Source organism: Arvicanthis niloticus, chromosome 2 (genome assembly GCF_011762505.2).
Source record: "Arvicanthis niloticus isolate mArvNil1 chromosome 2, mArvNil1.pat.X, whole genome shotgun sequence".
In the NCBI taxonomy this organism is placed as follows: Eukaryota; Metazoa; Chordata; class Mammalia; order Rodentia; family Muridae; genus Arvicanthis; species Arvicanthis niloticus.
Window position 1 is genome coordinate 96,757,315 of NC_047659.1, and position 19,938 is coordinate 96,777,252.

The 19,938-nt window shown below is 44.1% G+C and overlaps 1 protein-coding gene across 1 annotated transcript in view; it reads right to left on the bottom strand.

The window, feature by feature from the left end:
• Positions 1-19,938, bottom strand: part of Shc4 (SHC adaptor protein 4) — a 91,812-nt gene that overhangs the window by 57,474 nt on the left and 14,400 nt on the right. The window contains exon 2 of the mRNA XM_034496148.2: positions 4,082-4,152. Coding sequence (XP_034352039.1) covers positions 4,082-4,152 — 71 coding nt within the window. The remainder of the gene's footprint in view (positions 1-4,081; positions 4,153-19,938) is intronic.

Consider the following 19,938-nt stretch of genomic DNA (forward strand, 5'->3'; position numbering starts at 1 on the left):
TGACACAATTTCTGATTTGTCTAAGTGTTTTTCGATCTATGGCAAACTGAGGTCTTTTGTTTAACTGGTTTTTTTTTTTAATCTCAAGGAGGGCATTTTTGTGGAGGAGAGCAAATGGTCAGACCGCCTGCCACATGCTTTTCCGTTTCCCCTTCTCTCCTTTCCGTTTCTTTCTGATTTCCAGGCATTTGGGAGACAAATGTGGCTGTGTGCTTCTGATCCTTAATAATCTTGTTTCTCTGTACCAGCAGGAAATGTCGGCTTCCTTGCCCTTTCTTGTGAATCTTCTCTTTCTAACAACTAAGATGTGGGCCAGCATCAGGGCTGGAGGCCCCAGGGATAAGAATTAGGAGAGAGGGAATAGAGAGATGGCTCAGTGGTTAAGCACAATGGCTGCTCTTCCACAGGACTGTGGTTCTATTCCAAGCACCTACGTGGTAGTTCACAACTCTCTGTAACTCCAGTCCCAAGGGATCTGAGTCCTTTCACTAGCACCAGGCGTTGCACATGGGACACAGACATCCAGGAAAAAAAAAAAAAAAAAAAAAGAAGACAAAAATAAAGGAGAAAAGAGAAGAGTGAGCACTCAAGAGCCAAGGAGGAGGTTGATGCTACAGACAATGGAAGCCAGTTTCTTATTCTGATCTTATGAGAGCTCAGGGGCTCAACGAGACTTCAAGATGCCCACTTGACTGGCTGGACCAGTCTAGTGTCCATGAGAGGAAGGGACCTAACAAAAAGATCCTGGACTGGGATAAAATATTCCCATGCAAGTGATACACTATCTATTATAAAGTGTAAATCTATTATTGTATACTAATTTCCAAGCTCATATCCACATGAAGAATATCTCAACAAGACCTGCATTTTCAAAGAAAATTTTCAAAAATGTTGGCATTATTTTCAACAAAATGTGAGCTCTTCTGGAGGAAAATATAAAAATATTTTTCAAACTTTTTTTTTTTTTTGACACAGGGTCTCACCATGTAGACCAGGCTGGCCTTCAATTCACAGAGACTGGATTGCCTCTCCAGTGCTGGTATTAGGAAGTTTGTTGTTGGTAGTGGTGATGGTAATGGTAATGCTTTCTTTCTTTCTTTCACTTTGGTTTGTCTGTCTGTCTGTCTATTTGTTTTGGTAGTGCTGGGGATCAAATTCAGGGTCTTATACACATTAGACCGAATAGGAACCAGCCCTTAGAATGTGTGTGTGTGTGTGTGTGTGTGTGTGTGTGTGTGTATTTTAAATAATGATTGATTAGCTAGTAAGTAAGAATACAAACTTTACTGTTCAGGGTACATTACCAATAAATCAAAAACTTTTCAAACATTTAAACTATTTGAACTAGTCAAGACTACAGAGACAGAAAACAGAGAAGTAGTTGGCAGAGACTGTGGGAGTAGAGAGGAAGCCATCGGGAGTTAGTGTTTAATGGGTACAGGATGTTAGTCTGAGGAGATGAATACATTCTGGGGGTGGATGCTGGTGGTGATTATACAACTGTGAATCAAGATACATTTCCTGAACTTAAAAAAAAAACGGTTAAAATAGTGTATTTGTTTTATATATTTAACTACAATAAAAAAAATTGGAACTCTAGGAAAAATTTTAGTGTGGTAGAGATATTATACAATATATTTATATTTCTGTAATCTCATGTGTAGAAGAAAAGGCTTGGAAAGATATTCTGAACACAAAATGACAGATATCACCTGGGTAGAATTCTAAGCTGTCTTTCCTTTCATGTGTTTCTTAATGTCCTAATAACTATTCAGTATCTGTATAACTAGAGACAATAAAGTTTGGGAGCACTCTGTTTACAGGTCGGTCTCCTGAGCACTACTGTTAAAGCGACAGAAGCGGTTGTAACCTGCAAGCACATTGTGTAGTTACATCCCTTGAATCGTCTGGTTCCCACCTCAAATGTTAAGCTCCTCATGAGCAGGTCCTTGTCTTACGCAGGACTCGTAATGCTTAAGCAGTTTCAGGCACTAAGTAGGCTCTTGATAAATGCTCCAGTGAAGCAAGGGGTCTGTGTGTAAACACACAGGTGAACAGAAATTAAGTTCTTTCTGTCCCTGTCTGGGGCTCCTGCGCTTCTATAACAAATACCATAACAGAAATTTATGACTTTCTCATCAGAAGGTACTTCTTTAGGTCCTGGGAGCTGGGAAGTCCAAGATAAAGACACCCGGCTAACTCAGTGTTTGGCAACGTCTCCTTTCATAGACCAGAACCCCTTGCTGTACTTTCACGTGGAAGAAGGGGCGGGTAGCTCCCTGTATCTCTTTGAAAAGGGCATTAATTCTATGTACAAGAAAAGCTCTGTCTTTGTGACATAGTCACCTCCAAAAGGCATCATCTCTTAAATAAGCTATCACACCATCAAATAAGCTTCAGTGTGTCAATGTAGGCGCTTTCAGACTGTAGCGCTCAGGTGGAACACTGTTTTGTCCTGAGTGTCCTGATCAACCCTCTTCCTGGCAGCTGTAGGAAGGATTACAGGAAGGAGTTTCTCAGGTGCTGGGTCCTCTAAATGAAGCCTAAATAGGTTAGCTGGATAGAAAATAGTCTAGAATCCTTTAGAGGATGGCCCAAAGGGCGTAAGAATGTGAAAAGCAAGGTATGAATGAGGGGAAATTCTGAGACTACCTCTACTGGACACTGGAACTGCAGCCAGGCAGGAGCACACATTTAGTCAATGAATATCCACCAAGCCTCTTCTGTGGTCCAGGGACTGAGGTAGGTGTCACGAACACAATTATTTGTCATTTGCTGGACATCTCACCAAAAAAAAAAAAAAAAAAAAAAAAAAAGATAAAATCTCGCTGATGCCACTAACTTCTGTGTTCTGTGCTTTGATATGCTTGTTACAGCACTTGAGAGATTGGACATCTCTAATTTCAGCTCCTTTTTTTTTCTTTTTACTTCCTGTGACATTTGTGCAGTTATGACCACAAGCATGGTCCTAAGTGGAATACCAACAATGGGTGAGGAGAAATTTGGAAAAGCAGAATTGAATGCTTCCTAAGGCAGAGCATGTAGATGGCTACATGCCCTCCACTGCATTTCCTGAAGCCTGGGAATATATGGGTCATTTTGTTATATCAAAAACCTATTTGGGTCTGAATAACCTAAGAACATTTTGAGATAAGGTTGTTTTTTTTTTTTTTTTTTTAAACCACAGCACAGGAATTAACACATTATTGTATACTACAAGTCTCCTAGATGTTTGGAGAGAAGGTCGTTTTTCTTGGGCTTTGGAATAATGGGACCTTTCTATGTCTAGACTTGCATGAGGTGAGCATCAAGAAAGGTTATTCCTTCTCAATAATGATAACATTCACCTTTAAACAGGTGGCTCACAGTCACAGATCCAGATGGGAGCTGTGGCAAGCCTCTGAGGTATAGTTGGCACCCTGTCCAACAGATGATGAACCCTCATCCTGAACCATCTGTCAATCCATTCCCTCCCTCACCTCATCTCCCTCTCGGCACAGCTTTCCCGGCAGCTGGTGTCACTTAGCTCTCCTTGTTTTAAAGTTGACCCATACAAAGCACGCCTTGTACTGGTGCTCGGGACTTGAGTCCAGCATTACAAGGAATCTGGTTTCTTAAACTAAACTACATGGAGTGACTCTGTGTAGAGGTCCACCCACGTCATTGTACAAAAGGGAGGGCTACACAGACAGGTTCTTGTGTCAGAGCCTAGATGAACAGGGTAGCCTGGCCTGGATGATGTTGAAAGTTCTTGCTTGGTCTTATTTTGTAAGACCTCATTGATGTGTTGGAGACACTTAATGCCTTAATTCTAGGCACACCTTTAAACACTTTGGTACATGAAAAAAAAATGGTTATTTCTGTAGACTGAACCACAAACCACTTTGTAAGTCTTCATATATAACACCAATACCTTTCTACACAGGTCTGAAGCTTTTGCACAAGGAGATAAAGCCAGACATCAAGGTGAGTGGGGCATCCCCCCTTCTAGCCACACTGGTGACTTTGCAGACTTCATAAGAGAACAGCGGTAGACTTTAAATTGCAGCCCCCTAAAGGCCCTCCAGTTTTAATCTTTTACCTTGTAACTTGGGTTCTCATTCCAAAATCCAGTGACCTCATTGATTGCAGTACTTCAATGCAGCCCATGTACTAGAAAAAAATATAAAGAAGTAGGTCACAGATATAGAAGATACAGAAGTGGCCCCTTTGAGCTGCACAGTGACTTCCTGGGCAACATCCACGTTGGCCCCAGAGAGCAGTTACCTGTGAGCACATCCCCTGCGTTGGTATCTCTGACCATCAATGTGCACATACGCCCTTTGGCTATAAAAACAGCAGCTTACTACAAACTAAATACAAACTCAAGTATTGGGAATGCAGATGACAGGAATGATCCCAGGCTAAGAGGTTGGGACTGTGGATCTGAGATCTTCACACAGTGCATGGTGCAGACTCGCATACTGGCCTTGCCACATCTTCATTTTAAAGCCCTAGATAGTGACCAAACTTTTCCACATTGGTTTTGTCCTTGGTAAAAATAAAAACTCAATTAGAAATGCTGTGAGAGCTAAATTAGTTCACATATGGAAAGCTTTTATGACAATGCTTAGTAGGCATAACTGTACAAATGTCAGAGGAAGCAAAAATAAACAGGAAACTAACAACACAGGATCTCCAATCTCCTAAGTGCCGGAGCAAGCTTGTAATTGCACAAAAGACAGAATTTAGTAACATTAAGAAGGTCTTGTCATCTTTTGTAAGATCACTGTAGTTAAAAGAAAAAAAAGAAAAGAGAAAGAAAGAAGGGAAGGAAGGAAGAAAGAAGGAAGAAAAGGAAGGAAGGAAGGAAGGAAGGCAGGAAGGCAGGAAGGCAGGAAGGCAGGAAGGCAGGAAGGAAGGAAGGAAGGAAGGAAGGAAGGAAGGAAGAAAGGAGGGAAGGAAGGAAGGAAGAAAGAAAGAAAGAAGAAAAGGAAGGAAGGAAGAAAGGAAGGCAGGAAGGAAGGAAGGAAGGAAGGAAGGAAGGAAGGAAGAAAGGAGGGAAGGAAGGAAGGAAGGAAGAAAGAAAGAAAGAAAGAAAGAAAGAAAGAAAGAAAGAAGAAAAGGAAGGAAGGAAGGAAGAAAGGAAGGAAGGAAGGAAGAAAGGAAGGAATGAAGAAAGGAGGGAAGGAAGGAAGGAAGGAAGGAAGGAAGGAAGGAAGGAAGGAAGGAAAGAAGGAAAGCACACCCCCCAAACAGGGCTTGGTAGGCTTAGCTTGAACAGAGAGTACTGGAAAAGAAGTTGTGACTTCTAAAGCAAAGGGAGCCAAATCAGGGATGAGGATAAAGAGGCTTGAATCGGTATGAAGGCGGGTAACAGTGAGAGTGTGCGGTAGGACGGACGCTCCCCGAGAGAGGGAAGTAATGCTGGCCCACTCAGAGGAGGGATGGTACCAGTGAGGAGGAGACAGATTCAAGTGACATCACAGAAAGACCTAGACAGGACTCAGCAGTATAATTTGCTACATAGAGAACATAGTAGAGTGAGTCAAGGATAACTCAGCCCGCTTCCAGCCAGGGCACAGAGGAACCAGGAGTTTCATTAACACTGCCAGAAGGGCCAGGAAAAGAAGGGTGGGAATTGTTTTGTCACCCACTGACTGCAAGACACTGGTTGGAGAGCCAGGAAGTAACAGCCTGACAGCTGACAAAGGAATTCAGTGTCCCCAAGAGGATAAAGCAGGACAAACAAAGGCAGGGACAAGGGGAGGGACACAGTCACAGCTTTCTAAGCATCTCTGCAGGTGAGGCTGTGAGATCCTCAGAGCAGCCATTGACCCTGGAGAGTGCAACACTGAAAACTGCCTTGGAACGCTATGAGTGCCACATGGTGTGGATGAAAGGGCTCTCAGGTCCACAGAAATTAGGTGCTTCCTGTTTTGCTCTCCTTTGGAAGCCATCCAGCCTCCCTTGGTGATAGGAAGAGGAGGGGGCACTCCTCAGATCCTTTTTTTTTTTTTTAATTATTTCTGAGTGGAGTCTATAGATGGCTCAGCCCAAAATTGGCTTTGTATTCAGTTGCTGCTGTAAGTCTGGTGTGGGAGAGACAGTCTTAGCCAGACCCCAGTAGTCATACTTCTCATGGGGTGTCCGATACAAAAAACATCCTGTATACTTAGTTCTTAACCCCTAAGGCTCAGGCGCTGTGGGGACACGAATGTCTGGAGACAGGGACCGACTGAGACTTCTAGACTTACTAGAAATAGGAAGGTCAGTAGAGAATGCTGGGGTCCACGCTCCACAATGAGGCGGATGGAAAGGCCACTCTGACTACATGGCCCTCGCTGTCCTCATCACCCCAGAGCCTGACTCGCTCACCCCATCTCCTACACACCAATCTGGGGAAGAATGGAGTCTATACACAAGCTGGGAGCAGAACTGGGCCACACTTCCGATTCTCCAGGATGCCTACTTGGTGATGAAGTGGGTGCGTTCCCTGATAGTTATAAATCACTAACTCAAAATGGTATGATACACTGATCTATCTGTACATGCCTAAAAATGGGACGGATGCTACATGTTCATGCTCTGACACAGGGATTTATAAAAAAAAGTAAAAACGATATATTAATAACTTACCCTTGCTGCTTAAATCTCTTCACATCTATGACCAAAACAGAATCACTACTACAGATGCCTAGATAGTAGTGACTGTCTTGTCTTTGCTCACCTTACTGAGTGCCCCATTCCCAGACTTTGATATAATGCTGGCCCCCATCCTTGTCCTCAACTCCTTCCAATGGCAGCGCTTCCCACTTGCCATTCTCCCTGACTAACTCATCTCTCTCCACTCTACAGGTCTGATTCTTGTTCCTCCTGCAGGTTTTAATTGACAAGGATGTCCTTAGGCCATCGCCTGCTGCTCATGAGCACAGCTCTCTTTTGCTTCTTTAATGCCACCATGGATCAGATTTATCTGTCAATTTGCTTGCTTCTTCCTTGGTTGTAAGCATTGTACAAAAAAAAGGGCCTGGGACTGTGTCCAGAACCCAAGAGTACTCAGTGAAAGAAAGGAAGAAAGAAAGAAAGAAAGAAAGAAAGAAAGAAAGAAAGAAAGAAAGAAAGAAAGAAAGAAAGAAAGCACATCTATTAGTCTACAGTAAGCATCTGGTGCTCTACTGTATGCACCTTTATTCATTTTATTTTTATTTTTTTCTATTGTGCCTTTAAAATGAGTAGAGAGAAGTAGTCGAGGGAGGTGAAGGTTTGGCCAAGTCTCTCCACCCTGTGCCAAAGGAAAACAAGAACATCAAAGTCTCATAAAAAAGACTTGGGTGCTACCTTAGTTTCTTCTGATACTGTGATAAAGTACCCTGGCCAAAGCAACTGAAGGAAGAAAGGTTCAATTTCGGCTCTCAGTTCAAGGTTACAGTCCACCATGGTGGGGAAGTCAAGACAGCAGGAGTTTAAGCACCTGATCATAGAACCATCATAAGCTAAGGAATGATAAACAACTGTGCTCAGCTTCCTTTGTCCAGCTTATACAACCCAGAATCCCAGCTCGAGAATGGGACCACCCACAATAGGCAGGTCTTCCCGCCTCGATGCAATCACGATAACCGCATCTGCTACCCAGACACACCCAAAGAAAGGCCCATCTCCCAGGTGATTCTAGATTCTATGATGATAATGATGACAGTAACATCACAAGTAGAATAGGCCATAGGTTGAGATGCTACCACTGGCAAGTGTCTGGATCTCTTGGTAATATGCTCATGGGTAGTATATTTGTTTTACTCCAGTCTCTGGAGACAACCAGCCCTGTCAGGAAAGAAAGAGGGCTATCTTCAAGGTTCCCTTCTTAGTCACACACACTTTGGGTTATCAACTCCTACCTGTTTCCCTCTAGGATGGGCCCCAGCACTGCTATGGGAACATCGTCCCTTCTGATGAACCTCCATGGCAATACACACAGTTAGCCATCAGTATTAGGGTGAAGACACTGTCTCACTCTGATGTGACACAAAGTTCTAAAGAAAAAGGAGTCATGCCAAGGTGGCATCAGTGAGGACAATTCCCCTTCCAAGGCTGGGACACATGTGGAAGAAGCCACAGTGGACTTTTGCCACATCTAAAGCCCCAGTGGAGTTGGGGAGGGAGCAGTGCCAAGAGAAAAATGTGTCTGTTTCTTTGTTTAGGAACTTCTGAACCTCAGAAGTAAAGAGTAGCTGAACCCCAAGGCCTGAGGGAGAGGTTTGTTAGGATAAACCAGAGATAACAATACCTCCCTTTGGTTTATTAAATGTGAACCTAATTTCTCTTCCTAAAACAAGGGCCACCTCCAAAAGAATGGCCTGGCTTTCTTTCTGGAGGTGAATCATCATTACCTCCTTCAGAATGGACAAGAAAACTGAAGCCTACGCAGAACAAGTGCTTGGTTTCCTCTCATTGGTTCACCGAGGCTGAATCACAGTTCACTCTATACCTGTGGTTTTCAACATGTGGGTCACAACCCCTTTGGGGGGTCACATATCAGATATCAGATATCAGGGGCCATGACAGTGGCTGCAGACACTGGGGGATGCTTGGTCAATGAAGAGAGAGTAAAGGTGACTCCACATTTTCATGTATTGCCCCTTTTCTTTAGAGTTCTGGAGACGTGGTTCCTTTGCTAGGACCTGAGAATCACTGAAACATTAAGACTGTCTTTTTTTTTTTTAAGTAAGTCTGTACTATTCGAATTAAAAAAAAAAAAAACTAAATAAATAGGCTTAACATTTCATTTGTAGGAACCACAGCTTATTAATGAGAGTTAAGGACCTTTGAACCAACAGAAAGGACCCTTCTGTGATGGTTAGTGCTTGTCAACTTGACACAAACTGATGTCACTTGCGGAAAGGAAGCCTTAGTTGAGAAATTGCCTCCATTAAATTAGCCCATGGGCATGTTGGGGGTACATTTTCTTAATAAGTAATTGATGCGGGAGGGCCCAGGAAGGTGGGCCTGAGTTATATAAGAAAGCAGGCTGAGCAAGTTATGAAAGCAAGTCAGTAATTCGAGTTCCTCTACAGTTTCTGATTCGGTTTCTGCCTCCACGTTTTTGTCCTGGATCTCCTCAACAACGCTCTAACCTGTAAGTTGAAACAAACCCTCTCCTACCCTGGTTGCTTTTGGCCACGATGTTTAATCACAGCAACAAATAATGTACCAGGACACCATCTTTGCAGCAAGCTACCCTTGCGCTCAGAGTAGGGAAAGACTACTACACTCATGTGAGAGAAATTTAAGTGATGGGCTTGGAGGTTGGCAATTGCAAAATCAGAGAGAGAAGAAAATACTTCGGAAAGAAACACTAAAGTTTGTAACCAAGTACCACACAATGAGGCTATCCTTGCAAGCAGAAACCTAACCACAGTAGAGGCCCCCACACGGGTAAGAAGACACTGAAGGATTTCCTGCCACCTTTAAACAATTTCTAGTCCTCCTTGGTAGAAAAAAAAAATCATAGACAAAGGAGGAGAGACATCCCCTTCATGACCATGAGGCTGTCTGTCTGCATTTGCAGTCCTAACCTTATGTGGAGAAGTGGGCATACTAAAGGCCTTAGACTTGTGCAGAGCTGGTGAGAGAGTTCAGATGCCCTCTCCACTGCACTGAAAATGACTGAGCCATCAACTGCTTCCTCCCTGCTCTCATCCCCACCCCTTGCTTCCCTCTGAACCCTCTCTCTTTCCTTGGCTTTTGTGAGAACATGTTCCTCTGCATACCATCTCTCTCTTCAGACAACCTTCCCTCAGTCTTCTTTGTTGGTTTCGTTCCATGCCGTCTGTATTTTCTCTAAACAATGACTTTTGCTCCTCAGCCTACACAAATGTTTTCCGACCCCATTAGACTCACTAGGGTAGCATTTAAAAATGTCTGAGCTGAGCCAGTGAGATAGCTCAGTGGTAGGAGCCCCTGCCAGCAAGCCTGACAGTCTGTGTTAGAAATTACCCCAGAGAAAATATTTAAGTGACCAATAAGAATATGGAAAGTTATTAACATGGTTCATCAGTTAGGGAAGTGCAAACCAAACCACTTCTTACCCTCAAGGAGGCATAATTAGGGGAAAAAAAAACAGGAAGTACAGATGTGTGGAAATTACAACTGCCACACACTACTGAAAATGTAAAGTGATGTAGCCATGAGGGGGCACAACTAAGCACTGCTTCAAGAAAACAAGAGAGAATTATTGTATGAACCAACATTCTTGCCCCTAGAGGAGACGATCCAGGAAAACCAAAAAATACACAGCAACTGAAAAAGTGCACACAACTATTCATCGAAGTTGTATACTTAAGAACACCAAACTAGAAGCGAGCCACTGTCCATCAACTCATGTGTGGAGAAAATACTTACAACAAAACCCCCTAATGGTGCCTGACAATGAAAAGCATGAGGTGTGGAAGCATTGCTATAGCATCCATAAACTCTGAGAACATTAATCTGAGGGGCAAAGGCAAGAATCCATATTGTATGATTTTATTTGTTCAAAGTAACCCAGACCGCTGCCATCCTCCCTCCCCTCCATCCTCCACCCTCTCCTCTTTCTATTTGTGCACCTATTACTGAAAATACCACACATTGGTCCGTTTTCTGTCTCCTGCACAAGAAGGTTAGTACTAGGACGTAGAGCTGGGAAGGTTAGGGAACAGGTACGGTTTCTCTCTGAGCTGATAGTTTTCCACTTAGTAACGGTTGTCCAACTCTGTGAATATACAAAAGTAAAGCTCAATGAAATGCAGACTTTGAGTAAATGAACTATGTGGCATGTGAACTATGTCCCTGTAAAGCAATTACCCAGAGGCTATGACAGTTAAGTGAAGCGAGCAATATCTGCAGGCAGTACACAGTCCAGGAATAAACCGCTTAGGTATTACTCGGCTGACTAATGAATAAATGAACCCAGAATCAGAAGTTATTATAGCCTGAAACGTAACCTGATACCCTGAAGTCAGGGTTCTCTGCTTGCCCTTTGGGGTCCCTGAGAATGTTGGTCACCCCTCTATGCTGTCTGATCCAATGAGGCTGCACTTTGTTTCAAAGTCTACGCCCCAGCTGCCCTACAGGCTTCTCAAGGGCGGGCTCTAGAGGGTGGGGCAGGGGAGCGTGTCTTAGTCATCATTTGCCTTGCACCTCTGACAGTGCAATATATGATTTATTTCAAGAAATGATGTTCAGGAAATCTCAAAATAGCCTGCATCCTGGCTGGACCACTTAAAACATGTTCATTCTCAAAGGAGTATGGTGTCTGTTAAGGGAACCCTGGAGCTAAGTTGCCTGAAGTTCTCCTGCCAGCTTTGATTTGAAAGGTGAATCTTCTGGAAATAGATGGGAAAGCCCTTCTTCTAGGCTGGGAAGACACACCATTCAGAGTACAACCCCTGGAAGATGCCCGACATTGACAAGCACTGCCTCTCCTGAGAGTGATGTAACGTCTCGGAAAGCGGGAAGCCACCATCTTCCCTCCCTTCTCTGCTCTCTTCTAAGGTACTCTTCACATCCCTACTGCTGAAAACACTATGTAGTTGCCCATTTTGTCGGTCTCACTGGAAGATTAGTAATGAAAAACAGGAGGATTACTCTGTTGGCAGCACCTGGTGTGCTGCGGTCCCCAGCAGCTCCTCAGATACATTTTGGTCAATTAAAGTGAATTTCCCTCCCCCTCCCTCTCTCCCTCCCCCCCTCTCTCTCCCTCTCCCTCCCTCTTCCTGTCCCTCCCTCCCTCTCTACCTCTACCTCTACCTCTACCTCTACCTACCTCTAATCTCTCTATCCAAGCATGAACTGAAAACTCCTTTTTCTACACCAAGGTCAAAGTGCCCAGAGAGAGAGAGAGCCCAAGCTGAGGGGAGACTTGGGGCTGGAAAGGCCTGTTATTCTGAGACCAGATCCCTGTTCACTTCCCTCCCCGCTGAGTAGACTCCTTCACTCAGAGACTATGGAGGGAACTGTCTCCACCCTACTTCCACTGCTGGTTTATCTAAAATAAGGCTGGTGACATCTAAAGTATAATTTCCTGAAGATTTTTTAAATATAAGTGAGGCTTCAAGTTGATTCAAAAGAGTTCCTCTTTGACAGAGGGAAACTTAGGATCCTGCAGATAAAATAACTCTAGAGCAAAAAAACGGAATATACAATAAAATCTTGGTCTTTTTGTCACCCTAAAACGACTAATAGACTGGGAAATGAGTTGCCTATGATTGTGCATAGAAACCTTCTAATTTGAAAAAGGCCCTGGTCATCAGTGGGCAAGGCAAGTATGCCAATCATTTCTTCTCTCATTCCAACCATCCCACTCCCGTTGAAAATCCCTTACACATGAAAATGTTTTGAACCGAGGGAGGTTTCATTTCTGCCTACAGACCTGAACACAGACAAAATCATCCAGATGGAGGCCATCCCTGAGGCAAATACCACCATGGGAGCATTTTCAGGGCTATGGCCTCCTCTAGGAACAACAGTGAAGCCACCAGTAGTTCTTTCTGTTACTGCACGTCTGCCAGACGCTCATCCTGTGTTACCATGTGCTTTGACACAAACAAGGATGTGCTCCATCTAGTCTCCAGAGTGTCGCTTCATCTGATGCTCAGGATGAAAGTGGGGCAGGACCTACAGAAGTGGGCAATCTCTTTCGACAGCTGCAAAAACTGATTGTCAGAAGCTTGATGCTCTACTCAGGGATCATGGGGCTGGTTACTGTAGAGCTCAGATCTTCTGATGTTTGAAGCTGTCTATATTATGGTACCACCCGGCACCAAACAGTTTATCATATAGAAAAGATGCTACCCTCGGTTTATGGAAAAGTACAAGACAGACACTTTGATGTTTGAAAAGTGTAAGATTGTGAGTGCGTGCGTGCGCGTGCAAGTGTGTGTGTGTGTGTGTGTGTGTGTGTATACTGGACACTACTTTAAACTCAAGATTATGACATCTTATCCATAAGACAGCTATTAATAACATTTCTTTCTGGGGCCCTGGATTAAATAGAGGCTTTCCCACCATGACTACCCTCTTAGTCTGCCGTGTACCAAAGTAGGTATAATATAGGGACATATTTAAAATGAGAATGAATCCAGGAATCACACCTATAGATTAAAGATGCTGCATTGCATTCTCCACCTGTCCATCCAATAGACCCCAAGACTAGCACATTAAACCCTGTCCTACCATGCCATCCTCTTTACCGAATTATGGTGCAGCAAAATGGCCCTGGCCAGCTGGGATGACATCAGCACCACGTTCTTGGACTCCCCAGACTCCAGAAGCACATACACATAATTTTCTTACTCTTTATAAACTGTCCCATCTTGAGTGTGATGTTATAGTTTAACAGCCCTGTCAGGAATGAAGATAATCTAAGTAGAGACACTTGTGTCCCTCGATTTGGTGATCAGATTATTGAATCAATGAACCCCACAAAGTAGACTGTTCTCAAGAATCTCAAGCTGTGAAAAGGAAAACACTGGAGCCTGGTGTCAGCCTGAAGAGGAACTTGTCTTTCAGGAAGAGATTCCCTGCAGTTCCAGCAAGTTCTCAGAGTACTTTAGAAGAAAGGACTGGAGGTTCGTCAAGGTGGGGAGTAGCACACCCACCCTGGGGCTGCTTGGTTGTATAGACTTCTTGCCATCCACCTTCCCATAAACCAAGACTCCGAAGACAGACTCTAGATGCTTTTTATTCACACCTCTTACCAATGTGGCCAAACTGAATACATCCAGTTGCTGAGTTTTCTACTATTGCTTTGTCTCCTTAGTTGGCCAATTGAGGACAGGCTAGAGCCAGGCTGAGAGCATTGCTGGTACCCAGGCTCTGGCTCTGACAACTCCAGTAACAACAGTATCAGAATATGAGTTTAACCACCAAACACAGTAAATATGCCTTCCATTCCACCTTATCCCAGTCATCCATTGTGTTCCAGGAAAGCAGGGATTGGAACAGACAAAGGTGAATTCTCTCTGACAAAATTCTCATGCAGTCTTAGTAGAGTCCCCAGGCCTTGTGTCTTTTATTCAATGGTTTTGATTTTGTGATTACAATTCAAAAGTTGCAACTGATACCCTAAAGCAAGTCTCTGTGGCATTGTGCCCAAGCCCAGCTATTAAGAGATTTTTATCAATGTGTAAAGGCCTAATCCAAGGAGACCACAGGTGCTGTCCCTGTTGTTCTGGGAGAAAGTCTTCAGCCTTCTGGGACTGGATGCTCCTAATGCAAATGTGGACTGAGATCCTGGCTGGCTAAGCCTGCCCTACTTAAGTTTACTTCTGCCATATCAGTTGTCTGCTTTCTCCTGGCCTCTCCTGACAGAGGCAGGGAATCCCCGGGTATGTCAAAGAATTGATACATTCAGAGGAGAAATGGCTTTAAAAGTGCTAATTTAAGGGGGGCAAGTTACAACTGAATAATTGATGCCAGCAGCTGCTAAATCAGAAGCCTTCGGTTAGAAAAGCAGGCCTTTCTTACTCTCCCCTAAGACTCTCCTTCCTCTAGACATGGGCTCCATCCTGCCTCCATTTTCATGGTTTTGCTTCCTCCGCTCCTTTCTTTTGAATACGTGGGAATCATTAGTGCCACTCCAACAGCATCTCCAACCTTCCCCTTCCCTGAGCATAGATTTTTACTCCATTAGTTTCTTCAAAGTTGGACACAGCTCCTCATTAGGTCAATGACATCATACGACAGTGACCTGTCCAATTTCCTTCCTCTTACAATGCCGATGAGTGAGGATAGTACAGAACAGAGACTCAGCCAATTTGCTGCAGATACACAGCAGGAGGAAGAAATACTGAGACAACGCCCACTGTCCTGTTAATGTAGAACAGTCCATGACCGACCTTACCAGGGTCCGCTGGAAAAAGAAATGAGAGTGTCACACAGAGTCTTAAGAGTATAGGCCTCAAAACTCAGACAGGCTTGGGGCTGATCCGAGCTTGGCATGTACTAGCTATTCAATTCTGTGACTCATGTATTTGACCTATTGTCACCTTGTTCTTCTCAGACATCTTCAATTCCACCTGCTTAGCTTGGAGAGGAGATGAAAAAGCCCCAATTACTTTGAAGGGACCTCAAGCAAGAACTCTTTCTATAGGGTCAGTATAACTGAAGGAATAGCTAATCGCAGGGATCCAGGGAAGACTTCTTAGAGAAAGGAAAGTCGGGAGTGGAGTGTGGAATTGGAGTGTTGTCAGGAAAGGCAAGCCTTGAAGGTTGGAAGAGGGGTTCCAGGGCAGTGGGCCCAGGTGAGGGCAAAAGAAAGGTGCTTCACATCACCAAGTACTGCAGTGAGAGACTAAAGTCTGCAGATACGTCAGGGAGTATCAGCAGGGTTATAATACCCTCCTGTCCGAGGCAGTCTTGGATTATGGAAGGTGAGTCCTCTGAAGTCTTTTAATGTCAGAACCCAGAACAGTGTGGAACCACAGTGGGCTTTCTGAACATATGCAGAAGGTTTGATTATATTTGCCAAATTTCAGCCAACTCTAGCTTAAATGTGATACCAATTTCTCCTCATCCTTCTGTGAGATTTCAAACTCCATTTCCTTCCAACCCACTTCTTAGACCCAAATAAATAAAAGCTAAAAATACAACAGAGGTCATGAATCGTAAATGAGATGGAAGAGCAGTGACTCACAGAAGCTACTCAGCTCCCCGGGAGAGTCTTGCTGATGTCCTTTGCTCTGAAAGGTTAGGCAAGAAGCCAGCACCGTGGGCTTCAGACACCCAGTGTGATTCTCAGGCCTGCTACCGGGACTCGAAGCTTGCCAGGCCCAGGTGCAAAGGGCTGGCACCTTGTGCAGCCCATGATCAAGACAGGCCCAAAGGCAGGTGCCAACAAGGATGCTAAAGGGTATAGACAAAGAAATGGGGTAACTATTGTCCTAGTGGTCCAGCATGTCCATCATGTTAATTTTCCTTTTTGTTTCTTCTGGCCATGGCCTCAATGCTGTTGTTTCTGTAACCAAGGCAACACCATAACTCAGTTCATCATTCCAATGGCTTAATGAATGACCTAGCAATTATATTCTGTATACTTGTTTAATTTAATTGGGTTGTAATAAACCTAATTATGATGTATGTGTATGATCTCTCCTGACAACCCATAATCCACTTAAAGTGGAACATCTTTTTATATGACATTATTTCTCAATTCTGAGTCCTTGAAAAAAGTTACTTATGCCCTCTATCCACAAATCTCACTCAGCCTTGAAAAGCGAGGGTGTAGAGTTGTGTTCACATTGAAAAATGCTATTAAAAAAAAAAAAAAAAACGAAAACAAAACAATAACAGCAACAAAACCTGTGTGCTCACAAAGGAACATCTGGTCGTGCTTGCTCAAGGCAAAGGGGATGCCAGCAACCTCCTCCAGCTCCTCTATTCCCCTTTCCTACCGCGAAGCATCTGTACCCTTGGCCTTCGAGAGCCTTCCACCTATAAAATATACTCCTGCCTGTGCGTGCAATCCTACTAAACCCTGCTGCCAGTAAAACTCTGAAGCCTTGGCTGGCAGTAGATACAGTTACTGCTGCTGCACCAGGCCTGGCAGTGTATGCTTTTAATCCCAGGACTCAAGAGTTCCAGGCCAGCCTTCTTCACACAGGGACTCTATCTCAACAAAACAAAATAAAACAAAGGAACAACAATAACAACAATAAAATCACATCAAAACAACAACAAAACCAACCAAACAGACCTGTGGCTGCCACATAGTTAAGTGTCACTAGAGAGGGACAATTGGGGAAAGTCAAATCATTTTTCTGTTGCCAGGTTTAGTGAGACATGGTGTCTCCAGCAGAGCATGAGGGTCTGCTGCTTCGCTTTCCCCGTGCCCCATGAGCTTCAAGAACCACACTGTGTGACCCCCAAATTCAAGCCCAGGCCACGCCTTGCGCTTGTCATTCTGCTGTTCTCCTCTAGGGCCCCAGGGCCTCAGGGCCCAAGCCTGCTTAATGACACTCCCTTTTCAGTGACACTTAAGTATGTGGCAGCCACAGGATTTTTGTTTGTTTGTTTGTTTGGAGTTTGTTTTTCTTATTGTTGATGTTTTTGTTTTGTTTGAGACAGAGTCTCTGTGTCTTCAGCTTAGATGATTTCTCTGAAAAAGAAAGAGCCAACAGGCCCTCACAGAGCTGCATCCCAGGTGTTCACCATCTGCCATTGTGTTTCTTTTTAAGTGAAACACAGGCAGTCTTGGTGGAATCTGATTCTGGTGATAGGCTGAAGGGAAGCCCAGGCTCAGAGGAAGCTCAGAGATCATCCATTCCAACTCTTTCACAAAATAACCATGGTGCATCTAAGTAAAGCGGGGGCAGAGAAAAACTCCCTAAGACATGAGGAGTTTGTTTTGTTTTGGTTTGGTTTTTGTAGGAATCTGTGTTTCAGTGAAATAAAAGATAAGCTAAAGAGAACCGTGACTTTAAGGATAGCATATAGACTGGAGCATGCACAGTGGCAACACTGACAGTAACTGCAAAGCCGAGGAGAGACCATGGTAGTTCACATCCCTGGGGGGGGGTTTGCGGGGGCGGGGGAAACATTCACAAAGTTTGCAAGGCCGAATTCAGAGAAATCATCTTTAATAATGAGTCAGATCTAAGTTCCTGGATCAAACAGCTCTTGGAGTGGGAAATGCCATCCGCTGTTTCTGTATGTCTGGGTAGCATTGGGGGAATCTTACATCTTCTTATGAGCAGGACTGAGCCTCTGGGTGTGTAAGTCCCAAAGCTGCTATGGAGTATGGCACCAGGCCTTCAACAGCGCAGAGCAGCTTCAGGGTCAAACCAAAGGCTCACTGTGATTGCACTTCCAAAAGGGCATTCCTGCTAGTCAGTATGTAAAAGCAGACAGTCTTATGCCTGAGATGGCTCAGCACATAAAGAAGCCAAAAGCCAGGTTTGCTAGCCTGAGTTCAATCTCCAGGAGGACCCACATGATAGGAGGAGTGAGCTGATTCTCCTCTAACCCCAACACACAGGCGAGGGTGCATGAGCACACACACCCACAGGAACGCACATACACACCCACACACATACACACATGCATGCGTGCACACACTCACAATAAACAAATAAAGAAATGTGAATTAAAATAAGCAAAAAACCCACTTCTAGTCATAAACCCTTTGTGCTTCTGAAGTGGGAAGTGACCTGAACAACATCACCATCCTTGGGCTCTAACTGAGCATGGAACTTTGTCAAGTTGTTCATTTATTACACGCAGAGAGTTCCCAACAAGTCCACCCTACAACTGTGGTCAGACTTAATGATGCCCTCTATTAGATCGGTACCTTCAGAATGAATCTCAAATAGGTCCTTCGATTCAACTGTACATTTTTGGTTTGTACTCCTTAGAGGGAGGGGGAAAAAAAAGAACATTTTTTTTTTTTTTTTTTTTTTTTTTTGGCTGAGGAGAAAGAAAGGATACAAGGAAGTTCTCTGTCTCCTTTTGGTCGGTTGGTTATAATTGTTTTTGCTTGATTGTTTGTTTGCTGTTTAGTGGTGTCTGTGTTTTGTTTTGTCTTTATTGTCCTTTTTGAGACAGAATCACTATATAGCCATGGTTGACCTGAAGCTTCCTAGGTAGACCAGGCTGGCCTTGAACTCACAAAGGTCCACTTGCCTCTGCCTTCCAAGTGCTGGGATTAAAGTATTGCCACTTCCAATCTCTTTAAAAGCCCCTTAGTGTGAGGTGGGCCCTCAGTGTTACCAGTTGCGACACTGAAGAATACATACGTTTGTAGAAACGTAACCAGTAAGTAACCAGTAGCACAAATGTGTGACAGCTGACCTTCTGTGATACTTTGTGATCTCCTGCAGGAGAGATGTCCTGGCTTGTCAGCAAGGCTGCTGGCAAAGAGCTTAACTGTGAGGGTGCCCACCTGCAACTCAGGCAGCAGCACTCCAGGGGCTGGGGTCCAGGACTCAATACAAAGAAGGAAGAAGGAAGTTAACTGAGCCCCTCTGCTTCCTATCCTTGAACACAGTGTGATCAAGGCTTCATGCCCCCTTCCACTCTGCCTCCTGACACGATGGACCGTACTCCTTTTTTAATGGTAGGCTCAAATAAACCCTGCTTCTCTTAAGTCCCTTATGTGGGGCGTTTTGTCATAGCAATGAAAAGAATAACAACAACAGAAGAAATATTCATGTTCAACTCCAGGGCCCGAGTGTGTCAGAAAGTCTTACAAGATGAAGAGCCCATCTCAAACTTGACTCTCTTGGAGGTCAGGCAGTTTCTCTCCTTCCCCAGACAACTACACTCCAAACCTATGGCTAGGACACTGGACTAACAGCATTTGTGAATAAAACAATGGGAACCACAATAGGTAAGCGACAGCCTGCTGGGTGTAAGCCAGGCAGCATTCCTGTAACCTCCAAAGATGGCTCCTTCACGAAATCATTTCCTCTAACATTCTCTGAAATATCCTGTCTTCCAGAAAGTCCTCTGATCCTCTGACTGAAGAATTGAGCCAGACAATTCAGCATGACTAAAGATGACCCTTGTTGGCAATCTTTCTGCCTGTTGGGTAAGAGCATCTGAAATCTATCTGCTTAGCAAATTTTCAGTATCCAATACAAAATTACTAACTTTAGCCCTGCGCTGACTGCTAGAGCTTTAGACTTAGCCATCATGCTGACAGGCAAGTTTGTATCCTTTGACATATATCTCCGTGTCTCCATCCTTTCTCACCCAGGTACCCACCGCTCTACTCTTCATTTCTGTGTTTTCAGTGTGTGTGTGTGTGTGTGTGTGTGTGTGTGTGTGTGTGTGTGTGTTGCTAGGGCTTTGTGCAAGCACTCATCATTGCACTGCATACACAGCCCTGTATTCAATACTTTTTGAATTCCACGTAAGAAGTGTATCCACAATGTACCCCATATGTATTCAGCTTTAAAACAGTCATTTTCCAGCTTTGTCTCTTGA